The sequence below is a fragment of the Antennarius striatus genome, chromosome 6 (assembly GCF_040054535.1).
Source record: "Antennarius striatus isolate MH-2024 chromosome 6, ASM4005453v1, whole genome shotgun sequence".
Taxonomy (NCBI): Eukaryota; Metazoa; Chordata; class Actinopteri; order Lophiiformes; family Antennariidae; genus Antennarius; species Antennarius striatus.
The window spans coordinates 4,301,474-4,318,367 of record NC_090781.1 but is presented as its reverse complement, the minus strand read 5'-3'; the positions used below and the strand labels follow the sequence as shown (position 1 = coordinate 4,318,367).

The following is a 16,894-nucleotide window of genomic DNA, read 5'->3' as shown; positions in this document are numbered from 1 at the left end:
GCAGCACCTCCTGACCACCCAGAGCCTGTCTCAACTCCTTCCTAAAAGTCATGCAACACCTTTTTCAGCTTCCACCATTTCGTCTTCTGCTCTGCCTTTGTCCTCTTCATCTTCCTCACCACCAGAGTCATCCTACACACCACCATCCTATGCTGTTTGGCTACACTCTCACCTACCACTACTTTGCAGTCACTGATCACCTTCAGATTACGCTGTCTACACAAGATGTAGTCTACCTGTGTGCTCCTACCTCCACTCTGATAGGTCACCCTATGTTCCTCCCTCTTCTGAAAGAAAGTATTCACTAAAGCCATTTCCATCCTTTTTGCAAAGTCAACCACCATCTGTCTTTCTGCATTCCTCTCCTGGATACCAAACCTGCCCATAGCCTCCTCATCACCTCTGTTTCCTGCACCAACATGTCCATTGAAGTCTGCACCAATGTCAACTGTCTCTCTTTTAGGTATGCTCTGCATCACTTCATCAAAGTCCAACTATAATTTTTCCTCCTCCTCCAGCTCACATCCTACCTGTGGAGCATACCCACTAACAACATTGACCATCACACCTTCGAATTCTAGCTTCAGACTCATCACTCTATCCGACACTCTTTTTACCTCCAGGACATTCCTAACAAACTCTTCCTTCAAGATAACTCCTATTCCTTTTCTCTTCCTATCTACACCATGATAGAACAACTTGAACCCTGCTCCTAAACTTCTAGCCTTGCTACCTTTCAACCTGGTCTCCTGGACACACAGTATGTCTACCTTCCTCCTCTGCATCATGTCAACCAACTCTCTACCTTTTCCTGTCATAGTTCCAACCTTCAATGTCCCTACTCTCAGTCCAATGCTTTTGGCGTTCTTCTTCTCTCTCTTCCTACGAACACACGTTTCTCCTCTCCTTCTCCTTTGATGTATAAATTTTAAAAATACGAGGTTTTAAATCAAATCAAATAAATGTAAATCAATAAATGTAACACCACCATGAAACATTTCTGTGATGCTGCTGCCCATGCACTAGCCATGACCAGTGTCGGAGACCACATTTCTCTTGTGTTGGTTTCTCTGCACTGACCTCTTGTGAATGCTAGGATAGATGTGGAGTCCCCAATCTGTGGTTCTTGGGACTGGTACCAGTCTGTGGATCATCAGCCAAACCCGCTCCATCTGAAACTCCAAAAACAAGAAGTGGTGAACCAGTCTTTAAAGAACAAAAGTTTTACAGATTGAAAAAACTAAGGAGGGCGGCAGTGGGTAGCTCTGTTGCCGCACAACACGGGCCGGGTTTGAGTCCCGCTCTGTGCAGAGTTTGCATGTTCTCCCTGTGTGGGTTCTCTCCGGGTTCTCCGACTTACTCCCACCTCCAAAAACCATGCATTTCAGGTTAACTGGCCAGTCCCAAATTGCCTGTAGGAGTGAGTGTGTGTGTGCATGGTTGTCTGTCTTTGTATGTGGCTCCGCGGTGCACTGGCATCGTGCCCGGAGTGTCCCCCACCTCACGCCCTATGCCAGCTGGGATAAGCTCCAGCTCCACAGTGTCCTGCTATGGCAGATACAGCGGCGGTACATGAAAATGAATGAATGAATGAATGATTGTGGAGAATGGATAAATGTTTTTTTGATTTAATTTTGTTTTTTTGAGTTTGTTAAAAGGTTAGATGTTTATGTGAATCTCTTTTGGATTTTGTGTCAACGTGATTATTTTGTAATTTCACATTCATGAATAAACGTGATGTTAAAAATCAAAAATCTATCTCTCTCTCTCTCTCTCTCTCTCTCTCTCTCTCTCTCTCTCTCTCTCTCTCTCTCTCTCTCTCTCTCTCTCTCTCTCTGTGTGTGTGTGTGTGTGTGTGTGTGTGTGTGTGTGTGTGTGTGTGTGTGTGTGTGTGTGTGTGTGTGTGTGTAAACAAACAAGCAGGTTGACTGACACATGTTTCCAATGATTAGAAGCACACAGTCCATCGTTGCGTCCCTCATTCTGAGTATTTACCCAGCAGAGCCAACATGAGGCTGTTTGCCGTCTTGCTGATCTCTCTACTCACTCACACTTTTGCAGCTGATGGTAAGTACAAACTAACATTAATATTCACTTGCTAAATAGCAAATAGATGATAGTTGAACTGGCTAGCTTTATTTTCTGTATTGCTCATCCTGTTGGGGTTTGAGGGGGCAGAGGTGGGGGGTCGGGCCTGGATATCCCAGCTGTTATTGATTGGAAAGTGGCGTACAACCTGGACAAGTCGCGTGTTTATCATAGTGCCACAAGAAAAAAAAACAGTCTCTAGGTCACTTTCATACATATCGTGTTTTTTAGTGTTGGGAGGACACCAAAAAATATCAGGGGCCGGAATGTTGCTGCTGTATAATCGTGATGCTACTTCTCTGTGTCTTGTTTTAGACTCTGTTTTTCCCTGAGTTGCTACAACCATGCAGTGTATTATTATTATTATTATTATTATTATTATTATTATTATTATTATTATTATTATTATTATTATTATTATTATTATTATCATTTTGTATTAGTACAACAAGGGCATCACAGTGGTGCAGTGGGTAGTGCTGTTACCTCTCAGCCATATAATCCTAGGTTCTCTGGCTTTTTTCCACCACTAAAACATGCATCATAGGTGACTCTTAATTGCCCGTACGTATAAATACCAATAAATATTGGTTATTTCTCATTAATGTGACCTGTGGTTAACTGTTGATATGTCCAGAGCGTACCCTGATTATGTTTCAGACAATAAATACAGTGATTACACGTATGCAAAGGCTACTAAGTTTGACCATTTTCGCCTTGCAATTAAAAGCAGAAGTACCATGGCAGATGGATTCTTAATGTTCAGTCTTCCCCTGGCTTTGTAAATTGCACTAGTATCACTTTTAGTTCATTGATCATGATTTAAGACTTTTTCATCGGCACCACTTTTAATTTTAAAAATCCACAAGGAAGCTTTTTTGTGTGCAATAAAAGATAACCAATGAAAATCTGACCTTCTCAACAAATGTAGGAACAGATCTATATATACCTGTGAAGATCGCACTTATCACACTTACGTTATTAAAAATTTTTATCATATCGTATTTATAAATATGCAAATGTAACTTTTGTCTGCTGGAGCCTTATTGACTATTGGACCAGAACTCCTTGTGATGTAACAAATCATGCTTGTAATCTCGTTTTTTTTTTGACTGGAGAAGGACTTCAATGATAAAGAACTACAAAATCTGTGATGTAGTTGGTAGTGCTGTTATGGTAACAATATTCAAATGAGCCTTACTTCATTATCTACAAGAAAAAAAAGCAGTATAAAATGCATAAAAGCTATTGTACCTCCAGAGTCTTGCATGGGTCGATGTGAAAATGGCTTTGACTCTGAGAAGAAGTGCCAATGTGACTCCATGTGCAAGTATTATAAGAGCTGCTGCTCAGATTTTGAGGCCACCTGTGGAATGCTGAGTAAGAAAAACCTTCTCTGAGATTACATCTATACCTGCCATGAGTCAAAATGATCATTGATGCCACCATTTTCCCTTCAGCTCGTGGAGACACGTTTGTATTTGCAGAGGATGATGATGAGCTGTATGAAAGCACCACTCAACCCCCCATCACCTCCAGTCAGGTGGAGCACACACCTGGGCCCATCCCAGACTTTGCTGGCAGACAATATCAACATCCGGACACCAACATGGAAATGACCAAACCCCCAAGACTGTTGGAGACCCTATTTCAAAAAATCCCCGTTACACAGTCTAGACCCAATTCACAGACTGTCCCACCCACAGAAGAGGCTCAACCCCTTCAGGTTACAACAGCGGAGACAACCACTGTTCCCATGACAACACCCATCACAGAAACCCCTGACCCAGATGCTGTGGCCTGCAGTGGCAGGCCTTTTGATTCTTTCATGCAACTAAAAAATGGCTCCATATACGCCTTCAGAGGTGAGTGATTGACCATGTGTTCACCAAAAAATTTGAGGGACTTTCTGTTGAAGGATAACGTCTCTGAATTTTTTTTCTAGGGGACTACTTTTTTGAGCTGGACCAGAAGTCAGTTCTTCCTGGTTATCCAAAGCTCATAAAGGATGTGTGGGGCATTAGCGGGCCTATCGATGCTGCGTTCACTCGTGTCAACTGTCAAGGGAAGACTTATATATTCAAGGTGGGGAATCTTCATTCATACTAGTTACACATATATCACCTTAATGTTGAAATATATCAAAAATTTCATCAGGGGAACAAGTACTGGAGGTTTGACAATGGCGTGTTGGACGATGACTACCCTCGAAATATCAATGTTGGTTTTGACAAAATTCCGGATCACGTAGATGCAGCATTTGCTCTCCCTGCTCCAAGTCACAATGGAAAAGAGAAAGTCTATTTTTTCAAAGGTATAGTCACGATAGAATATATTTCTTCTCATTGATCAAAGTTACTTGAAAGGGAATCTTGTTTATTTCCCCAGGTGAACAGTATTACACGTATGAGTTTCTGCACCAGCCGTCCCATGAAGAGTGTATCTCAATGTCTGAGAGGTCTCCAGCCACACTGTTCAGACACTACACTGACGTTTACTACAACAACTATGAGCGTTTTCTCGGCGAGCTGTTCTCTGAATGTGAGTTGTGTTATTGTGTTATCATTTGTGCTCATTTGGGGTTTGAGAATGTCAGTACATCTAAATATTTTCTGAAATTCAGTGCCTCGACATCATGACAAGCATCACTTCATTGAAAGAGACTGGATGGGCCTCAAATCTCCAGTGGATGCTGCCATGATAGGAAGAATGTATGTCCCTCCTCGGAGGTCCTTTCCACGTTGGAATCCTTATGACCAGCAGTGGGGTCAACAGCAAGGCCAGCAGTGGAATCAGCAGTACCAGCAGTATGGGCAACAGTGGGGTCGAAGGAGGCAAAGTCGTTCACCTCTCTGGGAGTCTGCAGCTGAACAGGGAATGAATATGGGCCAGAGCTTTGCTGAAAAAGGAATGGAAATGGGTTTGAGATTGGCAGAGAGGAGAATGGAGATGGAGGAGAGGTTAGGACGAGACTGGGACAGACGGTGGGATCAAGACTGGGACCAGGATCGACGCAGAGATGGTTACCGCCAGAACAACAGGGGCAACTATGACTCCAGACGTGACAGGTGGTACTGGGAATCCATGCAGAGGAACCTGCCCATACAGACCGTCTACTTCTTTAAAGGAGGTAACAGAGCAGGGGTAGTTTAGGCAGTTTAGACAAATAAGGGGTCATGAAAAAAACAACTTAATAAATGACTTTACAGGATAGTCCAAGTAGAATCCCCGATGCTTTCTAGTATATCCCATGATCATGCAAAAAGCCTTTTTTTATTACATAAAAAATAAAAAAGCATTTTTATATTTTTTTTAAAAGCATTTTTTTATTATTATTTTATTTTTTATTAAATTATTTCATTTTTATTTTCTTATTTTTTAATTTTATTTTTTATTATTTTTATTATTTTTTAATTACTTTTTTTATTTTTTTTATTACAATTAGTTCAGTTCTGTTAATTATTGATCAATATCTCTATCTTAAAATTGTTAGATAATTGAGACGTGTCACTGTTGTCTCAGACCACAAAGAATTATTCTGGTTTTTGAATGCCCAATCCAAATCTAAATATATTTCATTTGCAATGACTTCAAACTGAGAAAAGAAACAATCAAAGCATTCTGTCAAACCTGTAACATTTTAACTTTTTTTTATCATTTTCATTTGATAGATCATTTCATCATTTAAGGGATTTACAAAGCAGGCATATGTTAATAAAATACATTTTAGTTGTATAGCATCTTTCATGCAAGAATTTAGCTCAAAATATTTCAGAACTTTACAGACTACATATAAGTTCTAAAACACAAAAAATAACTTGAAAAAAGAAAATAAATAGAAATATGTAAAAACAGGGAAAATAAGAACAATAATTGTAATAAGGACATTAATTGTAATAACAAGAAATCAAAATGAGAGCAAAAACAAAACAAAACAGAGTAATTATTCAAAAATAGTTTAGAATACCATTAATAAAATGTATAAAACCATGGACAATATCAGGTCAGCTACTTAATTTCCTGTCCCCATGGAGAAACTCTGTGTCATCATATGTAACTCAAAATAATTCAGTCAGATACAAACAAGACACAGGAATAACAATGAATAGATTTCAAAGATAGTTCAAGACATACAGATCAGTCCTTTTAGTTTCAGGACGAAGCAACAATTGTTGCAAAATGTTCAGAGAGTGTAAACAACTGTCTTGTCTGTGTTTCCCAGATCAATACTACAGAGTTGACCTCAGGACCAAAACAGTTGACCCTGCCATGCCCCCATACCCCAGATCCATCTCCAAGTACTGGCTCGGCTGTTCAGACTCCACTGGAGCAGAGAAATAGTGTTTTTTCATCTGGAATGCATTTGCAATGAACAGATTATTCATTTCAACAGAAGTAAGCAGTGTTGTTGTGGAAAATTATGTCACAACAGTGTCGCACAAAAAAAAAATGTATTTATCAACTTAAGCAAATAGCGATGCGATCAATTAAAGTCCGGCCACTGCTCATTATAGTCAAAGTTCAATGGCTGATTTGTTTTGGACTGTTTCTCCTCTGTTCTAACCTAAGATGACCTGCTTTGTGAACCACAAGTGCAGTTTAAATAATCTTCAATTTCCTGCTATTGTAACATTTAGTCACTTTTATTCAGAAAGAATAAAGAAGAATAAAATGAGCTTCTTCTGAACCATGTGTAAATGCATCACCAGTAATATTCAAAAAATACACTACATAGGATAATATACGTACACTGGTAGTCGTATTACCTTTGACGTTTAAGAAACACATTTCTGATCCTTCTTTTGTGTTTTTGCTCATTTACTGCTGGTTTGAGTGCAAAATACCACACTAACCCTGTTGTGTTTTAGCAGATTTAAGTGAATGGCAGTGCTGATTCAGAGTGAGTCCATTTAAACGGATGCTGTCCATCTGAAGACTCAAAATTATGCCCTCCTGCTTAGATTCTGTTTCTTTTAACTTTAATTCAAAACTGTTTGAAGATATACCATCATGATTCAGAAATTGTTTGTTCTTGTATTCCTGGTGTATACGGATATTTGTATGTCATATACCTTATTGTGTCAATGCCTGTTCACCATTTCAGTACAAACAAACATAGAACATGTGTGAATTAAGGTAATACAACATGGATCACAGAGGAAACAATAAATAACCTTTAGATTTTGAATGTAATCAATGATAACATTAGAAGAAACTACACAAATGTTGCACATGGCAATTATTTTATCTGTCGACCTAACATTAATTTTATCTATATTCTATGGCTAAAACATAACACACCATAATTAACACCATAATTCATGAATTTCAGATCAGCAAGTTACAGTAGAGGTTTTTCTCTTTGCGCCTGTGATTTTGTAACTGCAGAATAACAAGTAGGTTATTCAGTTGTGTTTGGATCAGACCTGTTGACATCAGTTCTTCCACTATCATGAGTGTTACATCATCATCTGACGTTTTCGTAGCACGGCTCAGCACCCTCATTGGCAATGACCTCAGTGAGACTCGCAGCGTCTCCTGCTGGTCCCACACTCAAGTAGCTGCTCTCAATTCTTCCAACACCGGGATCATCCTGCCTTCCATCACCCTCATTTTTCACCTCTGACCCTGAAGCAGCTGCAACCACCTCTGGCACACTCTTCAAAATAGATGACAGTGGCCTTTTAGGAGTGCTGCCCTCTGATGCAAGAGTGTCACCGGCAACAGCCGTGTCAGGGGTGTTGAGTGAAGCATGCTTTCTCCTGATTGGCTTACATATGGCAACCTCCACTGCAGATGACTCTCCTTGCTCCCATATGCTAGCCCGAGCTCCAAGCTTCTTCCTTGGGGGTTTGGTCACACCTTCAGGTGCCTTAGGCCTAACCCAACCAGATTCCTGCTCCCTTTTTCTCTGGAGGCTGCCGAGCCGTCGCAGCATCGCCTGGACAGGCCCCTCAGAGGTTGACTCTGTTTTCATTGCGGGTCTACCCGCCTTACCCACCGTCACATACACTGTCGTGACCTTATCTGAGATGCCTGCCTGTCCATCAGATGCAAACGTTGTCAGCTGAGTCCCTTTATGACCAGCTGTGTTGGACATGGTGCGTCTTCGTCCTGATGCCCCGGGTACCTGCAGGGTAGCCTGGGGTGGGGAACTGTCTAAATCCTGGTCCTCTACTTCACAGCAAGATTCCTGGTCATCTGTCTTCTGCACATCAACCTCAGCTGCCCTCTTCTCGACCCCAGCAGCACCATTGTCCTCCCCAGTTCTAACAGGACCTCCCTGACTTTGGAGAGAAGACAGCATCAAAACCCCCCAGGGTGACTTGGGTTTGTTGCGGGCAAGTCCAGGAAGAGCAGGTGGATCCTGACCAGAGCCACGCCTCTCCTTGGAGCAAAAGCGGGTGCCCTCGGCAAAAGAGACAGACGGACGCTTGGACTTGGCGAGACTGGAGGTACGAGGGATGTTAAAGGGTGAGGTAATGTCCTCGCTGCTGAAGCCCGATGGGTCTAAGAACATGTTACATTTGGAGCTCATCTCCTGGAATTCTCCGCCTGCCACCGCCTCAATGTCTACCAACAAGATAGAGACAGAAAAAATTTGCGGCTTAAAAAGAAATGAAGAGGAAGTGGAATATCAGCTCTTCTCCCCTACAAGTACAATGTAAATATTGGTGTGTTTCTGCTCCTACCTTCTCTTGGAGGGACACAGTAGAGCGCCTCTCCCTCTTCCTCATCACTATCAAAGGATGAGCCCTCAGCCACCCAACCAGAGGAGGGTGGCTCAATGAAGCTGTGGTTGAAGGTCAGCTCTGGGTCATGGTGAGACACTGCATATGAAAAATGGATTTAATAACAAAAAATAATAATAACGAAGATCCTAGGATCTTCAATTAGCAAGGATTAACCTTTTTGAATTTTGGAATGTGTCTTTGTTCAGAAAACACTCGGTACTATTGAAAATCCTCTTCATCTGAATCTCTTTTGGATGTTGTGTCAACGTGATTATTTTGTAATTTGACATTCATGAATAAACGTGATGTTAAAAATCTCTCTCTCTCTCTCTCTCTCCCTCTCTCTCTCTCTCTCTCTCTCTCTCTCTCTCTCTGTCTCTCTCTCTCTCTCTCTCTCTCTCTCTCTCTCTCTCTCTCTCTCTCTCTCTCTCTCTCTCTCTCTCTCTCTGTCCCCAATGTATTTCTCTTTCCCAACCAACAGGTCAAGGCGGGCGACCGCCCTCCAGAGCCTGGGTCCTGCCCGGAGTTTCTTCCTCAATGAGGGAGTTTTTCCCTGCCAACATTGCTTATGCTTGCTCTGGAGGGCATTGTTGGCTTTCTATCTGTAAAGCGCTTTGAAATGTCTTCAGATGTGATTAAGCGCTATGTAAATAAAAGTTGATTGAGTTGATTGATCCCACTCTATAAAGTCCGTCCAACTAGCAAGATACAATGAGAAGAATTTGGGATTTTTTGCTAAATTGTCATGCAATGACTGAAGCAATCAGCACACGTTGAGGTGGGATGCTATTGATGATTTTATCACTTTAATCTTATTTCCAAGAAGTTGTGTACTTAAACTAAATATAATATAATATTATGGTGATTAACAGTGAATTACAAAACAATCTATCTTTTCCATCAGGAAATATTGAATACAGACTATAGAGACTATACAGGACTGACCAGTGACACGAGGCAGGCCAGAGGACCAGTCAGAGATACAGGGGAGGGCAGCACCGATGTTAGCCAGGACACTGTAGACATGATACTTCACCCGAACTGACCAGCCGCCATCTGCCAAAGTTGCCCTGGAAACAGATTGTACAGTTGATCCTCAAAAAATCTGAATTCTTCAACCTGAATGTCTTTTCACGTTCAGATGTAACTATAATACAATTATAATCAATTAAAGAAAGTTTTATTTAACTACTACATTCACATTCTTTGTAATATTGAATGATTATAGTTATACATAAGTTTGTAACTTTATAGTGCTCAAAATGAGAGTCAGAGACTTTAGGAAAATGTAGACATTTCATAGAGTTCAAATTGACGGATGAACACAAACCTGTCTTTGTTATCAACAGGACCTCCTCCACAACACAAACAGCAGCAGAGAACAGCGAGGAGCAGCAGGAGCAAAGGCACTAGAATACCTGCTAATACAGAGCCTCTGACACCTGAAACACACACACACACACACACACACACACACACACACACACACACACACACACATTCACACAATCACAAAGAACTAATGACACCCAGGCTCATATACTCATCCATGGATGGGTGGATGCATGGTTGGATGGTTGCATGGATGGATGGATTGACATACTGTTGGGGCAGATGCCAGTGACCGTGTTGCACGAGACCCCCTCACCACAGTCACAGGTGGAGGAACAGTTGAGGCCATAGTGCCGGGCGGGGCAGCTACTGTTACAGCTGCAAAACAATATAAAGTCACATGATTACCTCTCAAAAAACTCGCAAATGTGTGAACCAATGTGTGTGCATCCTCAACAGGTGGGATTATGTAGCTGTTTAACCAATGGCTGATTTCAAACATAAACAAATGACATTAAAATCAGTCAGTTAGTGTCCTCTAACACCGGAGTGGCAATTATTTTACCCTTCCCGAGCTCTAAGATCAGCTCAATTTGGGTCTATTTGCTTCAGTTGCAATATTTACTGCAAAATGGAACCCCTACCAACTTTTTTTTTTAAATTCTATGACTATGTGTGGGTAGCATGGTGGCTCAGTGGGTAGCACTGTTGCCTTATAACAAGAAGGTTCTGGGTTTGATTCCTTTCTGTGCTCTCTTATATGCTCTCTCTGTGTCTTTGTGGGTTCTCTGGCTTCCCCCCACCTCCAAAAACATGCAACTTATGTTAGTTAGTTAGCTAGTTGGTGTTACACTGGTGGTACAGTGTGTTATCATGTGTGTGTGATGTGTGTCTGTGTGTGTCTATGTGCATGTTTGTGTGTGTAACTGTGTGTGCATGTGTAAAAAGGCCCAAAGAGATACATCACCTCTCTCCCTGAAAGCCTGCCAGACAGACACACCTTCCTGTCACGTGATCACAGTTACCATGGATACAAAGGCTGCAGAGGAAGCGGCAGGCATCTCCAAATGTCCTGTTAGAGCAGGCTTCCTCACACCTGGAAAGAAAGAATGATGAGAATGACACAAATTATTTCCTTTTAAACAGATTTTTGTCCCAGACATATCCGTCCATATAAATCACACACTCTTTACACTCCTATAAACTTCACTAGCTTTACATCCAATGTTCTCCAAAGCACACATGCTGTAGTTTAATTTTAGAATACATAGCAATAAATACAATCCACGGTGATATGACACAACAATGTGTAAATGATTATGGGCAGTATTGATGGCAAGACAGATGGATGTAGTGAGTAACGTGTGATTTGTTCTAACACATCATATAGATCCAAATGATCCAGTGATCCTTATGTTACATGAACACAGTGGGCTCATGTTTGGCTCAAACACAAATACACACCTGGGTCCAGTCCACCCAGGGTCACATCTCCAGCATCTCCCAGTTTGAGGGTCACACGGTTCATCTTTTCTGCAATGTGTGCATTTCTTAAGGCAGCCTTCTCCATAATAACCAGGTGGGCACTGGTGGTTGCACTGTGTACCGTTCCAGCCAGGTTCACATGCAGCACAGGCGCCGTCGGTGGCAGAGCAGATGTGGTTGTCTTTACAGAAGCCACAACTAAAGGCAAGAGACCCAAGGAGAATTACAAACATTCATTCTAATGGATTTAAATGGATCGGTGCGTTCAGCTGAACATCTACCTCATCGTACAACCACTGCCGTACTTCCTGGCCTCACAGGGCAGGTTGCAGAACAGACCTTGGTACCCCGGGTGGCACAGGCACTGCCCGCTGACGGGGTCACATCTGCTGTGTGTGAGGTCACAGTTACACCTTCGATCACAGCTGGGTCCCCACCAGCCTGCCTCGCAGTCACACACACCGGTGCGCTGGTTGCACTGTGACAGGTAGCAGTTGCAGCTGACGAGACACTTCAGCCCCCAGTGACCCCTGTGGCACTGACACCGGCCAGTCAACTGGTCGCAGCTGGGACCAGCAGATCCCCCGCTGATGCACTGACACGGTTTGGAGCAGGTGGGCGACCACCAGCCCTCGTCGCAGGTGCAGTTTCCATAGATGGGGTGGCAGCGGCCATGCCGGGTGCACTTGCAGGCATGCTGACACAGTGGACCCCAACGGTTGGCGTTGCAGGTGCACTCACCAGTGACGGGGTGACAGCGCCCGTGTGGATGGCACTGACACACCCGACGGCAATTTGGAGCCCAGAACTCAGCCGGACAGCCTGGTTCCAACCAAAAAGGGAATAATGTGCAATAAATACAGTGTGTGTGTGTGTGTGTGTGTGTGTGTGTGTGTGTGTGTGTGTGTGTGTGTGTGTGTGTGTGTGTCTGTGTGTGTGTGTGTGTCTGTGTGTGTGTGTGTGTGTATATATATATATATATATATATATATATATACACGTATATATATGTAGTATTTCGGTAGAATTTTCAGGTTCTGGTAAATTATATTTTCTGGTAAATTATACTTTGCATACTTTCTACTTATACTCTTATACTGCACTGCATTTGAGAGAGAAATATTTTACCTCACGCCCCAAACTTTCTGAGTTTCTTGTACTTCTCTCATTCAGAACAAAGGTGGTATGTCCAAAAAGGAACACAAATCTAATAAAACTTTGTTTTTCATTTTATCTTTCTTTATTTCTTTCTGTCTTTCTTCCTCTGGAAAACTATGGAGAAGTTTGGGCTCAGCACCGAGTTTATTGCCAAGATCCAGATGTTGTACAGTGGCGTTGAGAGTATTCTGAAGTTTAACAGCAGTTTGTGTGCCCCCTTCAGGGTGCATCGGGGCATCCGGCAGGGCTGTGCCCTGTCTGGGATGCTCTATGCACTCTCTCTGGAACCCCTCCTCTGTAAAATCCGCAAAAACATCGACGGTTTGATTTTACCTGGTGTTAGACAGAGCATTATTTTATCTGCCTATGCTGATGATGTTGTTCTTATCAAAAACCAAAAGGATGTTGATGTTGGTGGGTTTGACAAACTCATTCAATGTTTTAACTGCTGCAAAAGTAAACTGGTGCAAAAGGTAAGCCCTTGCTGTTGGTGAGTGGCATGGCAACCCCCCGGTTCTTCCTCAAAACTTGTGTTGGAAGACTGATGGTCTCAAATATCTCGGTGTGTACCTGGGAAATGAGACAACAACCAGGAAGAACTGGGAGGGCGTCATTGAAAAAATAGAAGGGAAACTTAAAAAATGGAAATGGTTGCTCCCCAGAATGTCGTACAGAGGTCGAGTTTTAGTGATAAACAACCTGGTGGCCTCACAGCTGTGGCACCGCTTGGCCTGTATGGACCCCCCATCAGGGTTTCTAGCACAAATCCAGACCAAACTTGTTAACTTTTTCTGGGATGGGCTGCATTGGGTGCCTCAAGAAGTGTTGTTTTTATCAAGAGAGGAGGGGGGACAGGGCCTCATCCACCTGGCTAGTAGAACAGCCAGTTTCAGATTACAGTTCATCCAGCGGTTTCTGACCGGACCAGCGGATCTGATGTGGAGAGAGGTGGCCAGCTGCATATTCAGACGTGTGAGTAACTTGGACCTGGATGCTGCACTGTTTTTAATGGATTCTAAGTTTCTAAAGTTAAATGGTTTGCCTCCGTTTTATCATGGTGTTTTTAAGTCATGGGCCCTTTTTAAAAGCAGCCCAGGAAAAGGTTCTGACTCTCTGTTCGGGTTACTGAAGGAACCACTAGTGCATGGAGCCAGGCTGGATGTCTGCAGTGGAGCCACACCTGGTCTGTCTGCAGCGCTTTGCAGAACCAGGACCATGACCCTCCAGCAACTGGTAGACAACGCCGCGCCTGCGCTGGCGGATGCCCAGGCTGTGAGCTCCCTGCTGAACATCCAGTCCACCAGGGTGGCTCAGAGGGTGCTACAACTGTGGAGGTAAAGACTCTCCGGGAAGGAGAGAAGCCTCCTCCTGGACTATAGTACAGGGACTGTACCGGACAGCAAAGACCCTTTCCCTGAGGTCCACATCAGTCCCCTGTTTGGAGAACTGGAGGGTCCTCACCTCGGAGATGAACGACAGATCAGCCTGCACACGGCCAACAAAAAAATACTGTACAAACAATGTGTAAAAGTGATCAACAAGAAAAACCTGTGTAACAGAGCACCTACTACCTGGGCCAACAAGATGACGGGAAATGGACCTGACCCACAGTGGACACTTCTGTACAAACCTCCCCTCCAGTGGAGGATTTTGCATGGTGCATCGGTTCCAATGCTTTATCTCTGTTTTTAACCCTACGGTGTCCTGCCAGTGTCCCTTCTGTCCCCTTCGTGAGACAGTCTTTCATGCTTTTAGTGAGTGTGGGAGACTTGCAGTGCTCTTCACTCTTCTAACGAATGTTTTTAATTTGTTCAGTGAAAATTTTAGTATCAGGAAATTCATCTACGGTGCTGGGTACAATAGATCGAATCAGAGAAAGTGGCAGCTTTTAAATTTTATCTCTGGAGAGGCAAAACTTGCAATTTATGTGACCAGGAAGAGGAGAACTGAAAACAATACTGTTCAAGAAGCAGCTACTGTTTTTTGCTGTAACATCAGATGTCGCTTAAAACTAGAATTTGGTTTCTATAAAATGACAAAAGACCTGAATAACTTTAGGAACATCTGGTGTTACAAAAATGTCCTATACTCTTTAGTTGATGATCACCTCACTTTTGCAAACTTCCTGATATAATTTACCAATTTTTATATTGTATTTCCCTTTGTTTATTGGTGTCTAGTGTTTTTGAGTGTTTAGTGTTTTTGTTTCATCTAATGAAAAATTGTAAAATGTTCTAAATGTTCTGAATGTGATTGAAGTTTTTTTTTGCAAAAGAATCTTCTTCTCCTGAAGCACTTTAGTGCTTTCATCTAATGTAAAATTGTAAAATGTTTGAATGTGATTAAAGTGTTTTTGCAAAAAATATCTTTCTTTTTTTATTTCTTTCTTGTTTTTGAAAAAAAAAAACCTTTCTTTATCTATTTATTTATTTATTTTATTTTATTTTATTTTATTTTATTTTATTATTTTTTTTTTATCGATCATTTCATGGCCTGTATGTTACAGAAACAAAAATACATATCTTCGATTCTTTTTATTTTCTTATATAAGTAACATCACAGTAAAGTTCGGAATGCTTACACATTAAGATAATGAGTGAAATGGAAGCAGGTCTTGCGCAAATTATGTGAACCATACATTAGTTTATAAAGACGTACAATCAAGGAACAGGTCTTAACAGCTCCTGGTGTCTTATGGGTACTCACGTGTTTTACAGTGGGCACCATAGTAGCCAGGTGGACAGTGACACACTCCGGGATACACACAAATCTCATTGTTGAGACAGGCCTGCTCTCCTTCACACACGGCTGCGCACGCACACACACACATACACACACACACACACACACACACACACACACACACACACACACACACACACACACACACAGTATACCAGTGAAAGACAAACCAGTAAACAAAGTTCCTCTTGTTATCCGTTAAATAAGTTAAACTCACGTATGGTACACTCTTTTCCATCTTGACGCCATCCAGTGCAGCAAACCGGCGTGGAGGGATTCCTGACAATATACAATATAATCCAACTTGACATTTCGCAATTAAATGAAACCCACTGGGATTTCGCAAATGTTTCACTAAAAAAAAATAAGTACAAATGCAACCAATCCAGTTTATCACGCCTTGAGAATGAACTAGTTTTCTCTTCGCATGAACAGAACTCAGCTTCAGTGTTCAGCAGCTGGTCACAAGTCTGGAAGTTAGTCCTTGCTGCTGTCATCACTTAACTTATAATGAAACAATAAGAGATGTGAGGGTGACGTGTACCTGATACCATAGCAGACATTCTTTCCAGCCGGATCCAGTGTGTGTGAAGAGTACGAGCAGTAGATGAGAACATTCAGCACTCCAAGGAGAAGATTCATCTCCACCAAAAATCTGAAAACCCGAACCAGGGACCAGAAATGTTTCTGTCTGATGTGTTTACAGCCAACCAGTCCTGTCGTCTGTCTTTCCTCTCAAATTGTTCTTCTAATCAGATGGAGCACAATGAGAGGCAGTATCTCTCTTTCTGTCTACCCACCTCCCTTCCCTCCGTCCCCTTCTCTCCCTATCCTCCCCACTTCTAAAGTCGTCTTGTGGCTGCAGTGCAGCCAGAGAGGTCGAAGCCCCTGAATTTCCTCTTCCCATTTCCTGGGGAAGTCAGAGCCACTTCCTTCTATTCAGCCAGACCAGAGCTTTTTAAAGATCGTTGAACAGAAAACATGCCACACACACACACACACACACACACAGGTGGGGTCCAAACACACACCCGTGATGTCCCCCCTTTTCCCAGAATCTATGGTTGACCGTAATCCAGGACATGATGAGGAACGTTTATTAGTCATTTATTACTCCTTATAAGAGGAGAGGACAGAGATGATGTCATTGCTTTAAGCAATTGTAACCTTTTTATACAGAAGAAGCATTAATGGACAGCAGCAACGTTAAATATTTTAAAGAAAGAAAGAAGCTTTTGTTGTCATTATACAACTGTACAACAAAATCCTAGGTTAGCTGTAGAGTTGGTCCTGAGCTGTGCACCCTAGGCGCGCCGCCACTACAACCCAACATAACCTAAAGTTCCTTAAATGCA

General features: G+C 42.3%; 2 protein-coding genes across 6 annotated transcripts; one reads left to right on the top strand and one right to left on the bottom strand.

The window, feature by feature from the left end:
- Positions 1–1,943: 1,943 nt before the first annotated feature.
- On the top strand, positions 1,944–6,775 carry vtna (vitronectin a). 2 transcript variants are annotated; one of them, XM_068317312.1, is made up of 8 exons: positions 1,944–2,067; positions 3,349–3,468; positions 3,549–3,953; positions 4,034–4,173; positions 4,246–4,402; positions 4,477–4,629; positions 4,712–5,218; positions 6,311–6,775. In XM_068317312.1, exons 1-8 carry the CDS (start codon positions 2,010–2,012, stop codon positions 6,427–6,429), a joined length of 1,659 nt encoding a protein of 552 aa, XP_068173413.1. In that variant the 5' UTR covers positions 1,944–2,009; the 3' UTR covers positions 6,430–6,775. The 2 variants fall into 2 exon arrangements, with proteins under 2 accessions (XP_068173413.1, XP_068173414.1); XM_068317313.1 differs by lacking the exon at positions 3,349–3,468 and having other exon boundaries at positions 1,963–2,067.
- Positions 5,722–16,363, bottom strand: scarf1 (scavenger receptor class F, member 1). Of its 4 annotated transcripts, XM_068317311.1 has the most exons (11): positions 16,084–16,363; positions 15,757–15,818; positions 15,504–15,605; positions 11,921–12,461; positions 11,619–11,837; positions 11,122–11,250; positions 10,426–10,532; positions 10,153–10,264; positions 9,768–9,892; positions 8,781–8,918; positions 5,722–8,661 (listed from the first exon to the last, which is right to left on the bottom strand). In XM_068317311.1, exons 1-11 carry the CDS (start codon positions 16,179–16,181, stop codon positions 7,556–7,558), a joined length of 2,739 nt encoding a protein of 912 aa, XP_068173412.1. In that variant the 5' UTR covers positions 16,182–16,363; the 3' UTR covers positions 5,722–7,555. The 4 variants fall into 4 exon arrangements, with proteins under 4 accessions (XP_068173412.1, XP_068173409.1, XP_068173410.1 ...); XM_068317308.1 differs by having other exon boundaries at positions 15,757–16,363; XM_068317309.1 differs by having other exon boundaries at positions 15,504–15,818; positions 16,084–16,148.
- Between the last annotated feature and the right edge of the window lie 531 nt (positions 16,364–16,894).